The sequence below is a fragment of the Miniopterus schreibersii genome, assembly GCF_964146895.1.
Source record: "Miniopterus schreibersii genome assembly, chromosome: 7".
Taxonomy (NCBI): domain Eukaryota; kingdom Metazoa; phylum Chordata; class Mammalia; order Chiroptera; family Miniopteridae; genus Miniopterus; species Miniopterus schreibersii.
Window position 1 is genome coordinate 23,966,547 of NC_138108.1, and position 17,646 is coordinate 23,984,192.

Here is a 17,646-nt window from a genome sequence, read left to right on the forward strand (position 1 = left end):
AATACCCTCTTGAAAATAATTCATCTACTCATATCCTGTGTTTAGAGTTAAATTTCAGGTATAAAAAGCAAATTATAGTAAGTAGGAAAGATATAAAAATTTATTTTGTACTTTCTAGGCATCTTTGAAATACTGAAGTTACTTAGGTCAACAAAAATGAAGTGTCAGAAAAGGAATTGTATTAGCCAGACCTAATTGTTAGATTTTTATTATTTGGTTACTTAGGATAAGCACTCTTTAAAAGATTCTTTTTCCTTTGGGAAGGGAAAAACAACAAAAAACCCTAGAATTTTATTGCTGAAAGGGATTTCAGAAATCATCTAATCAGTCCAGATTGCTTAAATTGTCCAGGCTCACAGCTAGGATATAGAAACTGGAATTACAGTTGTGACCAGATTAGTAATTCTCCATTCTTCCTCCTTTAAGTGCAGCTCATCTCCAATACTTCTGAGTACATTATATAGTTATTCTTTGGCTATATTTTCAGGGCCTGACCTGACCCACAAAGGAATAGTTCTCCTGTGCCAGCAAAACTTCTCATTGTGCTGCTTGCTGCATAGACAAGGGATACAAAGTAAGACTAATGATGATGAACAGGTAGACAACAGAGTGTAATGTAAAAATGGAATACTATGCAGAGGAGGAGGCAGATACACACGCATACATACATACTGACAAGGAGTTTTTCCAAGGTAATTAAACAGGTTTGAAATTATTGGTATGGTAATGCAGCCATTTATGTAAAACAAAGATATAAGTAAACATATGGGGGTGGGCAAAAGTAGTTTTACAGTTATAATACATGTAAGAATAAACTTTTATATACAACAGTAAACCTACCCCTGTATATTTGTACACAGAATTATCACTGCAAGGATACACAACCAGTGATAGTAACTACCTCTGAGGTTAGACAAGTAGGTGGGCAGACTGGAATCTGCAGTTGTCTATTATTTAAATTTTTTTGCCCCTTAGCTATTAGAAATATTTAAAAATTACCTGAGATTATAATTCACTTTTCATGAACAGTATTTGTCTTGGTACATAATCACAATGGATTTCTATTCAATAATTAGAACATGGGAAACAAAATCAACAAGGCTTATTTTGTATCTTTTTGTTCTTTTAAATAGCAGCTAGGTGAACATTTATAAACTTTAGTAACAAGGCTTTTCTCTCCTAAAGTTGACAGCAGGTATCTAAGCTGTTTCAGAAGTTGACCAAAAAAAAAAAAAAAAAAAAAATGCAGGAAGCCAGAATGCAGGTGTGGATGGAGTTGCAACTATACTGAGGTGACTCCTCAGTGCTGAAAAACAGATGTAGCCAGGAGGAACTAACATACATTGGCAGTCACCCACATATCTGGTGTTACTTTGAAGTCTTATTTCAAGCACACAGACCATGAAGTGTTTGGATGTCTTAAATACACCTAAATTGTATTCTATTTTTAAAAATTCCATTAAATGAGATATTAAAATGACCATCTAAATTATTATGCCTGTCTCTGCCAAAGCTACTAGGCCTCTGCCTTTGTGAAAAGCAATCTGAATTTACAGATGAGGTCTATCTACATGTATATCTTACCCTGTAAAACATGTTTCTTTCAAAGGCCCTTAAAATGTAATGTATGTAACACAACAGTGATTATAAGAATACTACCTTTTGTTTCATTATTTTATCTCTTAGACCTTACACATTCCTGTACTCATGCTGGGACTGTTTTGTCTGTACTATATATCCTTAGTGCTTAGACTTTCCTTGACCTTGGTGGGTGCTTAGATATTATATGAATGGAATGGGGGGGGGGGGGAATCACACTATATTCTAACCAAGTCTCTTAAGGAGAACTAAAGGAATACGGATAGCTGAGATAATTAGCGCAGAAAAGGAAGAACTTATTTTTGAGATATTTTGTTCTCTGAGCAATCCCAACAAAAAAGATGGAAATTATGCAAATTTTTGTGGAGCAATATAAAGCAGAGAAGAGATACTTTTATAGGAAAGGTTCAAAGTTAGTCATTTGAAAAGAACATGGGGATTAATGAAAACACAAATCCAAACTGGCAAAGTGGAGAGAATCAGCTTCCTTCCAAATAATGATATGAAGTTTTAACAACTCTGGTAACATAAAACACATCAAAACAGACTTCTGTGGATTAAATTTAATACAATTGTACATTCATGCTGTGGCAGTAACTTTCACATTACTTGTATGACTTTTCTCAGTTGACGCATGACACAAACATAAAGGCACAATCCAAAAGAACATACTAACATTTACAATAGTTTTAAACAAATGTGGAGAAAGAACAAATTTGAAGTAGTCAAGTATTTGAATATGGATCAACTTGAATATCTTAATTCAAGAAACACTCTACTTTTCAACTGTCATTTTGATGGTATGGTAGTTCCAGGTGTCCAGTGACTTATTTTTAATATTCATTGAACATATAACAATAAGCATTCACATGACTGAATAGCTAAAGAACCCAGATTTTTAAATACCTTGTTTTTTTTGGTAATGAATTCTGAAAGTCCCCTTTCCATTGTAGTTAATCGTATAAAAATAAATGCCTTTCCTTCCGCCCTCATTAGAACATTCAGTAACTTAGCTATTTTACATCAGATACACATGAAGTTAACCAAGGATTATGAAACATTAAGTCAATCAATTATGGTAATAAAATGCTGGAATCAGGCTGACTTGTTTCCTTGTTACAAACTTGGGTCTCAAACAACAGGTATTTAAAGAAACTGAAGCAATATAAAACTACTTTGTCCTTAAAAATAACATACTATTCTGTAATTTATAGAATTAAAGGATGTTATTTTTATGCGTGTGGTAAGAATCCTTTCTCATAAGTCCCTGAATATTTGGAATGTGTTTATAGTATTAAAATATAATTCTAGGGAGAAAACACGAATTAACATTTTCACTCTATACTGTTTTATAAATTTAGGTCCTCTGGGTTATTAAGATATTAAGCTTCAGTCTTTTTTTTTTAGTCTGAAAGCAGCATGTTACTTCCCTGCTTTATTTCATACCCCACAAAAGCTAATTATAAAGTGACCACTCACCTTTTATTTTAATCACACAGCTATGTTTCAGTGTTGGTTGACATTAATTAGATCTTGGTTTCTCAAAATGTATTTATCTAGGTCAAGAGAAAGAGGCAGAAGGAAACCTCACCCAAATTATGTAGCAGTGTTAAGTAAATTCAGTTTTTGAGCCAAAATTAAGTCATGTGTCTTCAAACTTTTCCTTGTAACTTTTCTTACAGCAATATAATTTTTGCATTCTGGCCAAAGAGAGCTGCTTTCTTTTGGCAGACAAAATCATGCTTCTGGAGAAACACTGACTTAGATCTATAGAATCTGTCCCCCTGTCAACAGAGCACTAACAAATAGAGTGTTATATATTTATTTTACCTAAGTTGATCTCTCTCAAAAGATTGATATGAAAAAATTTTCAATCTGTAATATATTTTTACCCAATATACATAATTATGTTCACTTTAAAATAATTTCCCCCAAAGAACTGGTTTTCAGCCAAGATTTAAGAAACTCCAAAATGTCTTAGCCAAAAGTTGTCAATTAAAAATTTAGCCACAGTGCTTAAGTGTAATGTTTTTAAAAACCAACTTTACACTACTGCACATTCTTGGATATTTGGAAACAAATATATTTTGACTCTTGAGAAAAAACACTTGGTGGCACACTAAAGAATGATTCCATGAGTTTACAAAACATAAAGGCAGGGTACAGTTATTCCAAAATGATGGAAAATATCTGTGTGCTTTTGCTTTGTTTGAAGAGAAGTGGAGTGTTTCCACTCAAAAGTTTTCAGTGCCAGAATCACTAATAACTGTTAAAATGCCACCAAAATTAGTTTTAAACATTACTCAGAAAATAAACTATTTCTAACAATAACAATTTTAATTCCTTTTGTAAGGACTATATTGTAACTTTGATTAAGGGTCTTATATATCTCCTCAGGATTATCACAAACCACCTTCTAGATTTAAAACTAATTCTAACCCAGTCCAAATTAAAAACTTCACATTCAGAGGCAAGAAATACTATTGCACATTACACTCATATTTTAGGAATGTGTGTTCCCTCCCACCCAAACATGGATGCATTATCTTTGAAGTGCATCTCATCTGAATTTATAAAACTCAAAGTGCTTTTTCTCTTCCATGGAACAAGTACATTAATATTCTCAAAATACTTCATGAACCCTGAAGTGATTCTCTATGGAAGGAACTTCCTTTACAAAATGTATTTGGTTAGTCACCTGCATACCAAAATCTCCAAGTATCTGAACAAATTTCTTGTGTTCCTTTCCAATCCAAGATCTCATTGGATCACGTACTTGGTAAGGTGTTACGTGGGTGTGAACAATAATCCCTGTTTGTGCAAATTCTTTCAAGACTTCTGGATTAGTAATCCAAGTATTGCTTCCTCCAGAATGTCCACCATCCAGCCAGTACATTGTTCTTATGCTGTTGATAAAAGCATCTATGTTCTTGTCTTTCTTAGCTTCTTTCAATTCAAAAAGCAACTGATTCAAAACGACACAGCCTTTACTGAATCCAATCAAAGTAAAAGCAGCACCATTTAGTGATGGTGGATAAAAACTCATCGCAGACTCATCAAAGTTTTCACAGGGGCTCTCTTTTTCTCCCTGGCAACCATTAGTATGAGAAGAACTGGATCTACGATTAGATGCTTTGGAGTCCTTATTCAACTCTTTCACATTCTTCTTTGATAGCAAACTGTTCTGACTTAAGTTAAAAGCATTAACTAATAATGTATAAAGGTGCTTAAAAGCTCCAAAGTCAGTACTGTGTTCTGGAGCACCAAACATATTACTTTTCACAAAATTGTCATAGCAGCTGAATTTGTGCAAATGCATTCGGGAACACTTTATCACCCAAATATAACTATTGGGGAACCGGTGGGCTAAAGTGGTGGCAACATTTTCTAGACTCCAGTTTTCCCACTGATAATTCTCAGGATGATGAGTCATAATTTCATGATAATTCTGAAAGGTAAGAAAGATGAAAGAAGCATTAAATACACATTCATACAAAATTATTTCCACAAAATAGTTTCCTATTTTTATTGTGGAGGAAGTTGAGATGTTATGACCTATGGTTAATATACTATAAATCTTGCTGGTTACTTGCTGGTTATAAAGTTTTGAACAAATTACTTCTTTAGCTTGACCCTCAAATTCATCAAAAGACAAGGTTATAAGACATAATAGCTAAATAGCATAGTAGGAATTTAAATAATAAAACACTTCAGAAGGATTATCGATATTTTTAATAAATTTTATTTAGTATACATACAATCTATTATTTGTAACGTATTAACTAAAAATAAAAATTTGGTTTATTAAACAGTTTTTGACCAAAGAATTTTAAAATAGTTTTCTTTTAAAGCTGCTATCTTGAGCCCCTTTCTATTTGGGTTACTCTAGCAACCTGAATGCTGTTTGATTTCAATTTTTGTTTCACAACCAAAGCTGCAATGAACATTATAGAAAAATCTTTTTACACATCTATGGTTACATCCTTAAAAATAAGTTCCTAGATATGGAGAAACTAGGTTAAAGAATACTTATAATTTAAGGTCGTTTATATAGACTACAATACTATTTTCTAGAGAGTTCTGTTTAACTTTTATCTGTTAAATTTCATAGGCAAAGGAATGATATAGGTTTATTGAAAATCTGAAGTTGAAAGTTTGTTCATATATTTATTAGGCATCTGGATTTCTACTTGTGCAAGTACATATCTTTTGCCCTTTTAAAATTGGATCTTTTATTTATAAGCATTTTGTATGTATTAACATTCTGTTTAGGTTCTAGGACAAGCATTTAAATTTTGTTTTAATTTTCATTCATAGCATTTTTTTTTAAAAAAAGGTAAAGTCATTCAAATTTATCCACCTGATCTATAAAATTTATTGGATACCTATTGGTTGGGTATGGATCAGAACAGACTAAACTGTCCACATGGAGCTCACATTCTAAGTACAGAGATACACAACAAACAACTCCATTAGTAAATAAAGCAACATTATCCAACAGAAATATAACACAGGATACACATAAAGTTTTCTAGTAGCTACATCTAAAAAGTTAACAGGTGAAAATTATTTTTAATAATACATTTTGAGCACGATATGTCCAAAAGACTACTGTTTCAACATGTTACCCATATAAAAAACTACTCAGAGATTATTACATTTATTTTTCTTACTAAGTCTTTGCAATCCAGTGTGTATTTTTTATACTTACAGCACATCTCAATTTGGATGCTAAATTTTCATTGGAAATACTTAACCCAAATTTTGATTTCATAAAATTTATAGTTGAAAAGGTAGATTCACATACCAAGTTGTTCAACATACTTAAAACTTTTCCAGGAACTGACTTGAGTATCAATTTTTATATTTAAAGTTAAATGCAATTAAAAATATATTTCCTTGATTAGACTAACAACATTTCAAGTGGTAAGTGCAATGGAGTGTAATAAATGAAGCAGTGAAAAAGGAGTACAGTACAAGGTTTTGGAGAGGGTGGGAGATGATTATTTAAAAAACAGGTGGTTTCCAATAAGGTGATAGTTGAGAAGGACCTGAAGGAAATGAGGGAGTGAATCATGATATTTTAGGCATAGGAAACTGAAAGTGAAAAGGCCCTGAAGTGGAAGCATGCTCGGTATAAACAAGAGGCAAGAGGAGCGCCACTGGAGTGAACAAGAAGCAAAAGTCATCACCAAGAAAGATTTCTGGGGAGGAGGGATGTGCTGATCATGCTTGTAAGACACTGTGAAGACTTTGGCTTTTGCTCTGATAGGGTTTGGAGCAGAGGGCTGATATAATCTATATTTTGAAAGGACTGCTATGTGTGAAAGGGCAACAGTTGAAGCAGAAGCTACTGATGTATAATCCTGATGAGAGAAGATGGCTTGAAGCAGAGTGGTAGTAGAACTGAAATTGGTAAAAAGTGGTTAGATTCTGAATATATGTTAAAGGGAGAGTCAACAGCACTTGCTGACAGATGGATAGAGGGTATGAGGGAAAGAGAAAAAGAGTTGTAATTTTTTCTTATTTCTATCAGTCATATACCACACACACACACACACATATATATATTATATATATATTTCAAATACACCTCCCTTTTGATTTAATAATTCTGCTCAGTGATTCTACTAGAAATTTATCTGTGATATACTTGAATACACATATAAATAAATATGTATATTTATTTCTGCTTCAAAAGAATGAGACAGCCCCGAGTACTCATATGGGTTGTAAAATGGCTTAAAAAAAACCCCGTATGCCAATGCTACCATTTGTTTTTAAAAAAAGTTTGCACTGGCATAGAATATCTCTGGAAGGACATATAAATCAGTAACAGTGACAGCCTTGGGGAAAGAAAATGGGAGACTAGAGAGAACGGGATGGAAGGGGACTGACTTTTCAACATACAACCTTAAATGGACTAAATTTTTAGCAGAATACACATTTTTTTCTATTAAAAAATTAAAAGTAATACTACAAAAACTTAGTCTATATGTAAAGATATAAGAAAGAAAAATCCTCCATAAAATCACCAATTAAAAATAATCATGATTGCCATGGCTGGCGTGGCTCAGTTGGGTGGAGCATCATCCTGTACACCAAAAGGTGGCAGGTTCGAAATCTGGTCAGGGCACATATGCAGGCTGCCAGTTGAATTACCAGTCGGGGGGCATGTGGGAGGCAACCAATCAATGTTTCTCTCTCACATCATGTTTCTCTCTCTCTTCTTTCCTCTAAAATTAAAAAAAATATTATTATTAAAATAAATTTTGGTGTCTAGCATTCCAGTTTTATTTAGTATACATACACATATACATGTATGTATATAAGAGCATTCTTTGCTTCTCCTGCAGGAAGCTTATATATACAGTTTTTTGTTTTTTTAAAAAAATATATCTTTATTGATTTCAGAGAGAGGAAAGGAGAGGGAGAGAGACAGAAACATCAATGATGAGAGAGGAACTGATCAAGCCCGCAACCCGGGCATGTGCCCTGACTGGGAATCGAACCCTGATCGCCTGGATCCCAGGTCGACACTCAACCACTGAGCCATGCCTGGCCGGCATATACAGTTTTCACTTAAAAATATAGTATAGGCATGATCCTGTATCAATAATTATAGATTTGCATGATAATTTTTAGACTTCCCATCAGTAAGATTAATACCAACTTACATTGCCACTGAAGTATACAAGAGTGCTTATTTTCCGACATCCTGGCCCACACTGGCTATTAGCATTAATTAAAAAAAAAATCTTCCCTACTATGATAAAAGGATGTCTACTTTTGATTTAATTTGCATGTTCTGATTCCTAATCAGGTTGAGAATTTGTCTATGTTTATTGGCAATTTTCATTTTTTTCTTTTGTTCTCTTTTCATGTCCTTTGATAATTTGCCCAATAGGATGCTCAAAGTTCTTCATTAACACTTTAATGTTTGTGTCTCATTAACATTAATAGTTTGTTGTATGTTAAAAGTCTATCATTTAATTTTTATGGATTATGCTACTGCCTTCTGCACATCAGATTCGTGATAAAAGCATGGTAAAATTACCATAGGAGCTTATAGCGAAAAGGGTACATCTAAATTATTTTTATAGCTAAAAAAACTGAGGTTCTAGATACTATAGTTATTTATATAGTTATTTAATGAGTCAAAATCAACTCAAGATTTTATGATTCTCCATTTAGTCTTTACTACATGGGAGGTGGTAAATCTAAAAATCTGGTATTTTCTTTTATTTCTCCCATGATCAGAGAGGAAAATACTTATACTAAGGAACTGTGTGTACTAAAATGTAAAAATGGGATTCTTACTGTTGTGTCAAAGACAAGATCTGAAAACAATGGATAAGCACTCCCATATTAGACAAAAGACACCAGACATTCTCATAGGATTTGCCAATCAGTAGCCAAAACTGGTTCTGCAACCCAGATAATGACCATTGCAATCTACAGAAAAGACTAAAGACTACAGAATGTACTTATTCTCCCTGTAGGGGTGAAAGGTAGGGGGCAAGGTTCTCCTCATCCCAAGGTGAGACAGGTGGCAAGAGAATCTATCAGAGAGATTAAGGGGTGCTTACTGCACAGGCAGATGCTTGCTAACCTGCAAAACTTATAGGCCCACCTCACAATGCCACTGAAATTAAGGTACAAAGGATTTTTAGGAAAACTTGACATGTGTCTCCAAGAATTTGTAGACATTCATGATAAAGATTTAAGCTAGATGGACTGGTCCTACAGCACAGTGAGAACTAATTAGGTACAAGCTGTATTTTCATAAAAAATGGGGCAAGGGGGCATCTTTACTGAGCATAAAGTATATATCCTAAGTAAACAAGATAGAAGGACCATAACAGGAATCAGCCTAAGAAGGATGCTTGACAGAGTCTCAGGGGTACATGACCAGGTGTGAAATAATATATATACAGAGTGGCACAAAAGTTGGTTTACAGTTGTATGTGGAACTGAGAGTTTATTTTTGTTGTTGTTAATCCTCACCTGAGGATATTTTTTTCCATTGCTTTTCAGAAAGAGTGGGAGAAGGGGGAGGAGTAAGAGGGGAAGAGAGAGAGAGAGAGGAATATCGATGTGGGAGAGACACACCGATTGGTTGCCTTCTCCATGCACACCCCGACCAGGAGTGGGGAGTGAAGCCACAACCCAGGTACATGCTCTTGATGGGAATCAAACCTGAGACCTTTTGGTGCATGAGCTGAAACTAACCACTGGACCACACCAGCGAGGGCCAGAGTTTATTCTTCTATTACTATTGTATTATTTTCCATACAAACAACTGTAAACCTACTTTTGCTCAAACAATGAATCTGTGTTAAGATGAGGCAAAGCTTCCACTGATACCCTAGAAAGTTGTTTGGTCCCATTCTGTTCAATACTTATCCAAATTATGAATAAAGATACAGATACAAACCAAAATAATGGTTCTAAAAGGACCAATATCCCGGCCGGGCGTGGCTCAGCCGTTGAACGTTCACCTAGGATCCAGGCGATTGGGGTTCGACTCCCCGTGAGGGCACATGCCCTGGTTGTGGGCTCAATCAATGACTCATCATTGATGTTTCTCTCTCTCTCTCTCCCCCTCTCCTTTCCTCTCTCTGAAATCAATAAAGATATATTTAAAAATAAATAAATAAAAAGTAAATAAATAAAAGGACCAATGCACTAAAAAGATGAGATGTATGTAACAGAGTAAATTTCATATGGATAAACATTAAGCTCAAAAGAATCAAGTACAAAGGTACGGATAAGGAAATCTGAGCCTAAAAGTATTTCATATAATCACTTCATGCATTGTTCAAAGCAACTTACGTACATTGATTCATTCAACAAGTTATCTATTGAACACCTACTACATGCCAGTCACTAAACATCATAGACGTATCAGTGAAGAAAACAGACTTTAAGGTTACACTGTAGTGGTGGAAGACAAAAACCAAAATGAATAACTAATATGTTTGATTATTAAACAGGATGGTCAGAAAAGGCTGCACTGTAAAGGCAACTTTTGAGCAAAGATCTGAAACAGATGAGGTAATGAATCCTGCATTTACTTGCATGAAGGCTGTTCCTCTAGGCAGTTATCTTCAAAGCTTTTGAGGTGAAGTGTGCCTACCATGAGCAATCTGAAGAAGGCTCGTGGGGCTGGAGCAGAGTAAACGAGAAAAACGAGATAGTCAGAAAAGCAACAAGGTGGAAAAAGGTGAAGATAGTGAAGGGCCTTGCAGGCCATCAAGAGGTCTCTGGCTTTTACTCTGAGTGATAATGGGGAAAAACTGGAGCTTTGAGCAGAGAGGTATGTCATGATTTGACTTGTATTTTTAAATGATCACTTTTAGATACATTAAGAATGTGAAGCCACTTTGTTGATGGATTAAGATATCTGGTGTGAAAGAGAGGACTAAAGGATAACTTCAAGATATCTAACTTGAGCAACTAAAAAGGAGGTTCCATTAACTGTGATGAGGAAGGCTGTAGGAAGAACAAGTTTAGGGGTAAAGATTTTAGGTTTGCGGTATCTATTTAATATTCAAAATGAAATATTGCGCATGCAATTGGTAAGTCTAAAGTTTGCGGTATACGTCCAGGTTATATACACAAACGCTGAAGGTTGTCAGAGTATAGGTAGTCTGTAAAACCACAGGTCTGGAAGGGTTCACTAAGGGGGTAAAGGTACACAGAGAAAAAGCCCAATAACTGAATACAAGGGTACCTCCATAATTAAACAGGTCATCAGAAAGATGAGAAGAAACTGTAATTCACTGGGTATTTACATATTTAATCCTCACTGATATCCTATAAATTATTATTCCTATTTTATAGTTGGGTAGCTGCAATTTGGTCAAAGATTTAATAGGTAAAAAGTGCAGAGTCAGGGTTCAAACCTAGGCAATCTGGCCTAAAGCCTTTTGGTGCATTATCCTCTATTTCTTCTCTAAAAGACCTGGATTTTTAGAGCGCTTCATACTCTGCATAAACCAACAGTATATCACTGTCCAAAAATCTAATGGAATCTCAGGCTACATAAAGAATGGATGATATCAAAACAAAAGGAGGTATTACTCTAACTGTATTTTAGCATTTCTTAGACCTCACCTGAAGACTTGTACTATATTCTGGCAGGCACATTTTAAAAACACTGAGTAGGTGTTCAATAAAGGTTAGTTATCATACTATCATCATCATCTTTATAGATGCACACAATAGCTGGTCCACAATCTGGAAGTCTGTCAGCAATGTCATGCTGTTTTTGTAAACTGAGCAAAAGGGCACTGATTGAATAAATTAAGCTTCTTAAGTCTCAACATTAGTTTTTATCAGTGTTTATTAGCAGTCTACTAGATCAGTGAATTATTTTGAGGACAAGAGAAAAAAACTACAGATATCTTAATCACCATTTGACTCAGGGCACAGAGTTTGTAAGTATATCATTTTATAGCATCAATTTCAAAAACAATAAATTAAGTTTCATGGTGTAAGAAACATCTAGACATATTCTAGCTTTACCTGTCTACACCAACAGTATCCAGTAGACGTCTCTGTGATGATGGAAATATTCTTCCGTACCTATCTGCCCTACTCGTTACAGCACGCACGGAGCTTGGCTGCAACTGAGCACCTGAAATGCAGCTAGTGACTGAGGAAACGGATTTCTAATTCTATTTTAATTAACTTAAATTGCCACATACAGCTAACGGCTACCGTATGAAACAACACGGCTCTAGATTAAGATCTAGATCGACACCCAGCTTTCCAGGAAAACATATTCAAGGTTATTTGCCCTGCAGCTATAAAATTAATAATATAGATAAAATCACACAAAAAGCCAAAAATACAGAATTTAGGTATCAAAATGTTGACAGGCATGGCAATTACTGTCCCTTTTCTCCACCCACCCTCTCTTTCTTAGGGTTACTGTCATTTGTGGGTTTCTGTCTTTGTTTTACTTGTTTGCTTTTTAATAACTGCCAGTGGAGCCCTAGGCGCTTAAGGTAATTTAAAAGCCGTCTCTCCGTCTCTGTCTCTCTCTCTCCCCACTCTGAGAAACCAAGTCAGAGAATGAATGTATATCATGTGTCATTCCTCCTATGCTTCAAATTCTGCTCCCCTGAAGCCTGGACTGACAGCTGGCGCTTCGGAGGTCGCAGCTCTCCAAGGACACCTTCCCTCTGGGGCTACAAGAGGAGGGGATGAGGGGCGCGGACGCAGCGGCTGCGGCTCCCGCGGAGTAACGGGAGAGCCAGCGCGAGCGCGGGTGCGGCCGTGCCGCGGCGCGGCGCGAACCTAGGGAATTCGCACACACGCAGGGAAGGAACCGGTGCCCAGGCAGGCCCCAGGTTACCTGCACGTCCCCGGGGAAATAGACAACGTGATGCTGGGGCGGCGGCGGCAGCTCCTCCTTCGCCAGGTCCCCAGAGAGATCCCGCCGCTCCGGTTCCCCCGCCGACGCCAGCAGGAGCACCTCGTTGCTGCGCTGCGGGTCGACTCCCGGCACCGCGGACAGACGCAGGCACTGGAGTCGGCGCCCCTCGGCCGTGGGGGAGCACTGCGCAGAGCCGCCGCCGCCCAAGTTCATGGTTCCGGCCGGAGAGCGTGAGGCGGCGATTCCGAGTCCGAGCTGCGGCAGCAGGAGCAGCAGCGGCGGCGACCGCAGGAGCCCGAACCCCCACATGAGTCGCCGCCGCCGGAACGGATGGCGGGAGGGTGGGGGAGGAGCAGTGTGAGGCCCTGAGGGCGGGACTTCGACGAGCAGCCCAACGGTCGGCCGGAGCCGCCCGGGCGGGAGTCGGCGCGCGGGCGACGACAGCGTCACAGGCAGACGTCAGCGCGCAGCGTGCGTAAGGAAGGAGGGGTGTGCGTGAAATCCAACTCCGGTTCCCGGAGGGGGACGATGGAAGGGGCGTGTCCTGAAGAAGAACATTTGTGATTGGCGGTTTCTGCCACAGCCGGGAAGTTCTAAAGGAAGTCTGGGGAAAAGCGGAAGGACTGCGAAGAAAGTAAAAACCAAAGACCCTGCTAGAAGCCGGGCACTTGTGGCGCATGCGCAGCCGCAGGAGCGGCCTGAAGGTCGCTGTCCAGTGACGTAGCACAGGGTTTTGTGCCCGTTTCGGTCGGCTCACCTTTCAGGTGAGGGTTCCCTAGTCCTTTTAGCCTTTAAATGGACACAGCCCCAGAGATATAAGTGGGATAATTCTGCCCTGTAGACAAATCTGTGGAAGGTCTTCTACGTGCCCCGGGTAAAGGGAATCTTCCTCCTTTCATACCCTGGGATTTTCTTTGTAGCTATACCAAGATTTCTAGGTTTGTAAGAATTTATGATTAGATATGAAGTCTAATGCATCTCTTAGTGGTAGCAGGAAACAGGGCACGTAGATTGGGACAGAAAAAATGGGGGCAAGACATGACTTATTATACATTTGCTGTTGTTTGCTATTTTAGGGTTTTCAAAAACCAGTTTGAACCGTGGAAAAATCATAGGTGTCCAACAACTATTTGTGGCCAGTTGTGTAGGAAGAAGATTTGGTCAAGTGTATGCTAAAGACAAAGAAGGGAGAGGGGAAGACCCAGGATTCTGAACTGAAGTGCTTATGAGGCAAGGCACTGGGAAGAACCTTGTGAGAGAGATTAGTGAGAATTATAAAAATTAAGTCCAGCATTTATTGAGGCCTTACTGTAGGCCAGGAATCAAACTAAGCACTCCATATTATTAACTGTCCTGAATCTATATATGTGTGTGTGTTTAAACACACATACTGCTTTCTTTGCTCCACACCTTTAAATATTAACAATTGCTTTGAAGTAAGAACACAGATGAGCAAATGATAAAATATATATATTTATATATACTTAGTGACATTATAGAGGTGTAATATGCCATCCTACTGTGGTCTAAATTATTGAATTCCATTTGACATCGTAAGAATGTAACCAATCTAAAATTATTTAATTGTTATTACTAAGTAAATCTGTTTTCTAAAAATAACTGGTTGAAAGAAGCAGAGGCTAATTATATGATAATGAATATATAACCATATTCAGGCAACCAGCCTTCACTGTATTTTGCACATCACATACATGTTGTTACTTTCTCTCATGAGGTAGAGAATTACTGAAATCCAAAAGCCGAAACATGTACATGTTCTTCAAATGCAGCTTTTGATTTTTGTAGTATTGTTTTTCATTTTAGTCTCATATAATTAATTTTAAGTGACTCTATCACTATTGAATCAGATGGGGAGTTCTTGTGTTTTAGAAAGAAAATTAATTGTAGTAAAGATAAATACTGTGAAGTTGTCTCAGTATCTCTAATAATATTGAGGTCTGTGAGAAATGCATTTAAAGATTTAATGGTTTTTTAATTTTTATTGATTTCAGAGAGAGGAAGGGAGAGGAGAGAGAGATAGAACCATCAATGATGAGAAAAAAGCATCAATGATGATGGTTGCCTCCTGCATACCCTCCACTGGGGATGGAGCCCGGGGAATCTAACCATGACCTCCTGTGTCATAGGTCAACACTCAAGCACCGAGCCACACCAGGGCCAGGCAGATTTAAAGGGCAGAGTAAAGAAACAGACTGAAGTAAGCACAGGTTTTTTCCCCCACAGGCAAGGATTTACACAACCCTGTAGGAGCCACTTCCAGAGAAATTAACAGCTCTAAATTCATCAGTTGATTTATGGTAAGTCATAGAAATAGTAATTCCTTCTCATAGGTCCTGTTGATACTACCGTAATATTTGTTATTCTCTCTCCATCTACTCTTCCTTTTTCTAGGAAGACCAATTTTGTAAATCACTACTTTTCTAATAACGATAGGCGCAGACAGCGCAGCACTTTCCCCCTTTATTCTCTCTTACAACTGGACTGCCCTACCCTGCAGAGGTTTTACATATACAAAGTTACTGTAATCAGTTGAGTTTACTGTTCCTTTCTAACAGATAGAGATCTCCACTGGGATTTTATTAAGCTTATAGTGCCTAAAAGGCTACAGCTCATCTCTGGACTCGACAATTCTCAAGGGATCCTGTGGGGGCTCTCAGAACTCTTGTTAGACTAACTATAATAAATAGAAAAAGTTGCAAAATTAGAGAGTCTGAGAAAAACTAGCATTGGAAAGGACAACATAAAAAAGATCACAGACTTCAGTATCTAGAGGCTAGGTCTATGTCATAAATAGTAAATTGGGCCATATGTAATCAATAGGAGGTGGTAAAACTGTAGCAAACAATAGGAACGTGTCATATTTGAAGGAGGCAGTCATATTTGCTATAAGCCAATTATAAAATTAATGCAAAATTTTGTCAAATTTTCAAGGTAAATCAAATACACAGATATTTATGTGTCATTTTCCAAATATTGACAACTAATTAAATTTGCTTTTAAAATATTATATCAAATTAAATGCATGCATAGGCCAAATTTGGCATATGGGCCACAAATGCACATTTTACCTTTTTCTACTAAAAGGTAAAGTGAATGGATACAAGAGGGAAGAAAATGAGGAAAAAAGACAGAAAACTTTAAATGTGGGTCTCTACCAGAGATTAAATGGGAAAGGAATGGGGGGGGGGATTTTAAGATGTTTTTTCATGGGATTTGAATTGGACCCCATTTTATATCCTTTGAGAGATTCCAATAAATATTTTAATTCTTTTCAATTTTTCTTGATTTGGGGTAGGTGTCTTTTTCTGTATTATTAAATCTCTGTATTAAAACTGGACATTGAGAAGAGGGGGCTTCATATTAGGTTTGCAACTGTAGTATATAATTTTGCCTCCAAAATACCTGATGAAATAAGACTAGAGAGTAAAGGCATTTGGGGATTTGAAAGCTTATTTTTTAACTGCTCTCACTAGCTAAGTGACACCTTTTGCACTATACTTTTAGCATATGATTTAAACATGCTTCAATAAAGTTCATGATTCACCAAAATACAAATCACTATAAGCCAAGTCCTTATGGATTATTTTTAACACTTAATGAATCCTCAAATGCAATGATATTGGTGAATGTAGTTCTATACACTGTACTTTACCTACTATTAAGGTGAAGGAAAAATTGATTAAAATCTTGATAAATGCTCAAAAAAATACTAGGAAGCCAAATCCAGCAACATACAAAAGTAATTATATACCATGGCAAGTGGAATTTATCCCAGGAAGGCAAGGTTGGTTTCACTCTGAAGATCAATTACCATTATACACCATATCAGTAGAATAAAAAGCAAAACATGGCATGGTAATCTTAACAGAGGAAAGGCATTTGACAAAATCCAACACCCTTTCATGATAAAGGGGGGAAAAAATCAACAAATTGGGAATAGACGGGACCTCCTCAACCTAATAAAAGGCATCTTTAAAAAAATCACAGCTAACATCATACTTAATGGTGAAAAACTGAATGTCTGTCTCCCAAGAACAGGGACAAGATAAAGATGTCTGTTCTTGCTACTGCCAGTCAACATTGTACTGGAGGGTCTAATCAGAGCAATTAGGCAAGAAAAAGAAATAAAAGACATCCAGATTGGAAAGGAAGATTAAACATGCAGATAACATGATCTTGTATATAAAAAATCTGAAGGAATCCACTAAAAACTATTAGAAATAATAAATGAGTTCAGCAAGGTTACAGATTAATATGCAACAATCAATTGTACTTGTATACACTAGCAATGAACAGTTTAAAACAATTCTGTTTAAAATAGCATCAAAAAATAAAATACTTATGAATAAATTTAATGAGAGAAGTGAAGAACTTGTATACTGAAAGCTACAAACATTGTTGAATGAAATTAAATAAATTTCTAAATAAATGGAAAGGCATCCCATGTCTGTGGATCAGAAGACTTAATACTGTTAAGATGGCAGTTCTCTCCAAATTGATCTACTGACTCAATGCAATCCCTATAGCAATTCCAGCTGCCTTTTTTTTTTTTTGCATAAATGTACAAGCTGATCCTAAAATGTGTAATGTGTATGGAAATCCAAGGGACACAGAATAGCCAAAACATCTTGAAAAAAGAT

General features: G+C 36.7%; 2 protein-coding genes across 2 annotated transcripts in view; one reads left to right on the forward strand and one right to left on the reverse strand.

Moving 5' to 3' along the window:
• Positions 1-1,641: 1,641 nt before the first annotated feature.
• On the reverse strand, positions 1,642-13,433 carry LOC308560014 (mitochondrial protein C2orf69). Its single transcript, XM_081143456.1, has 2 exons — positions 12,965-13,433; positions 1,642-5,047 (listed from the first exon to the last, which is right to left on the reverse strand). The coding sequence occupies exons 1-2, from the start codon at positions 13,292-13,294 to the stop codon at positions 4,223-4,225; spliced, it is 1,155 nt and encodes a 384-aa protein (XP_080999582.1). The 5' UTR covers positions 13,295-13,433; the 3' UTR covers positions 1,642-4,222.
• The window catches only part of FTCDNL1 (formiminotransferase cyclodeaminase N-terminal like), a 62,662-nt gene continuing 58,446 nt past the window's right edge, over positions 13,431-17,646 (forward strand). Inside the window, exons 1-2 of the mRNA XM_081143458.1 lie at positions 13,431-13,749; positions 15,230-15,303. The gene's annotated coding sequence lies outside the window, so the exon portion shown is untranslated. The remainder of the gene's footprint in view (positions 13,750-15,229; positions 15,304-17,646) is intronic.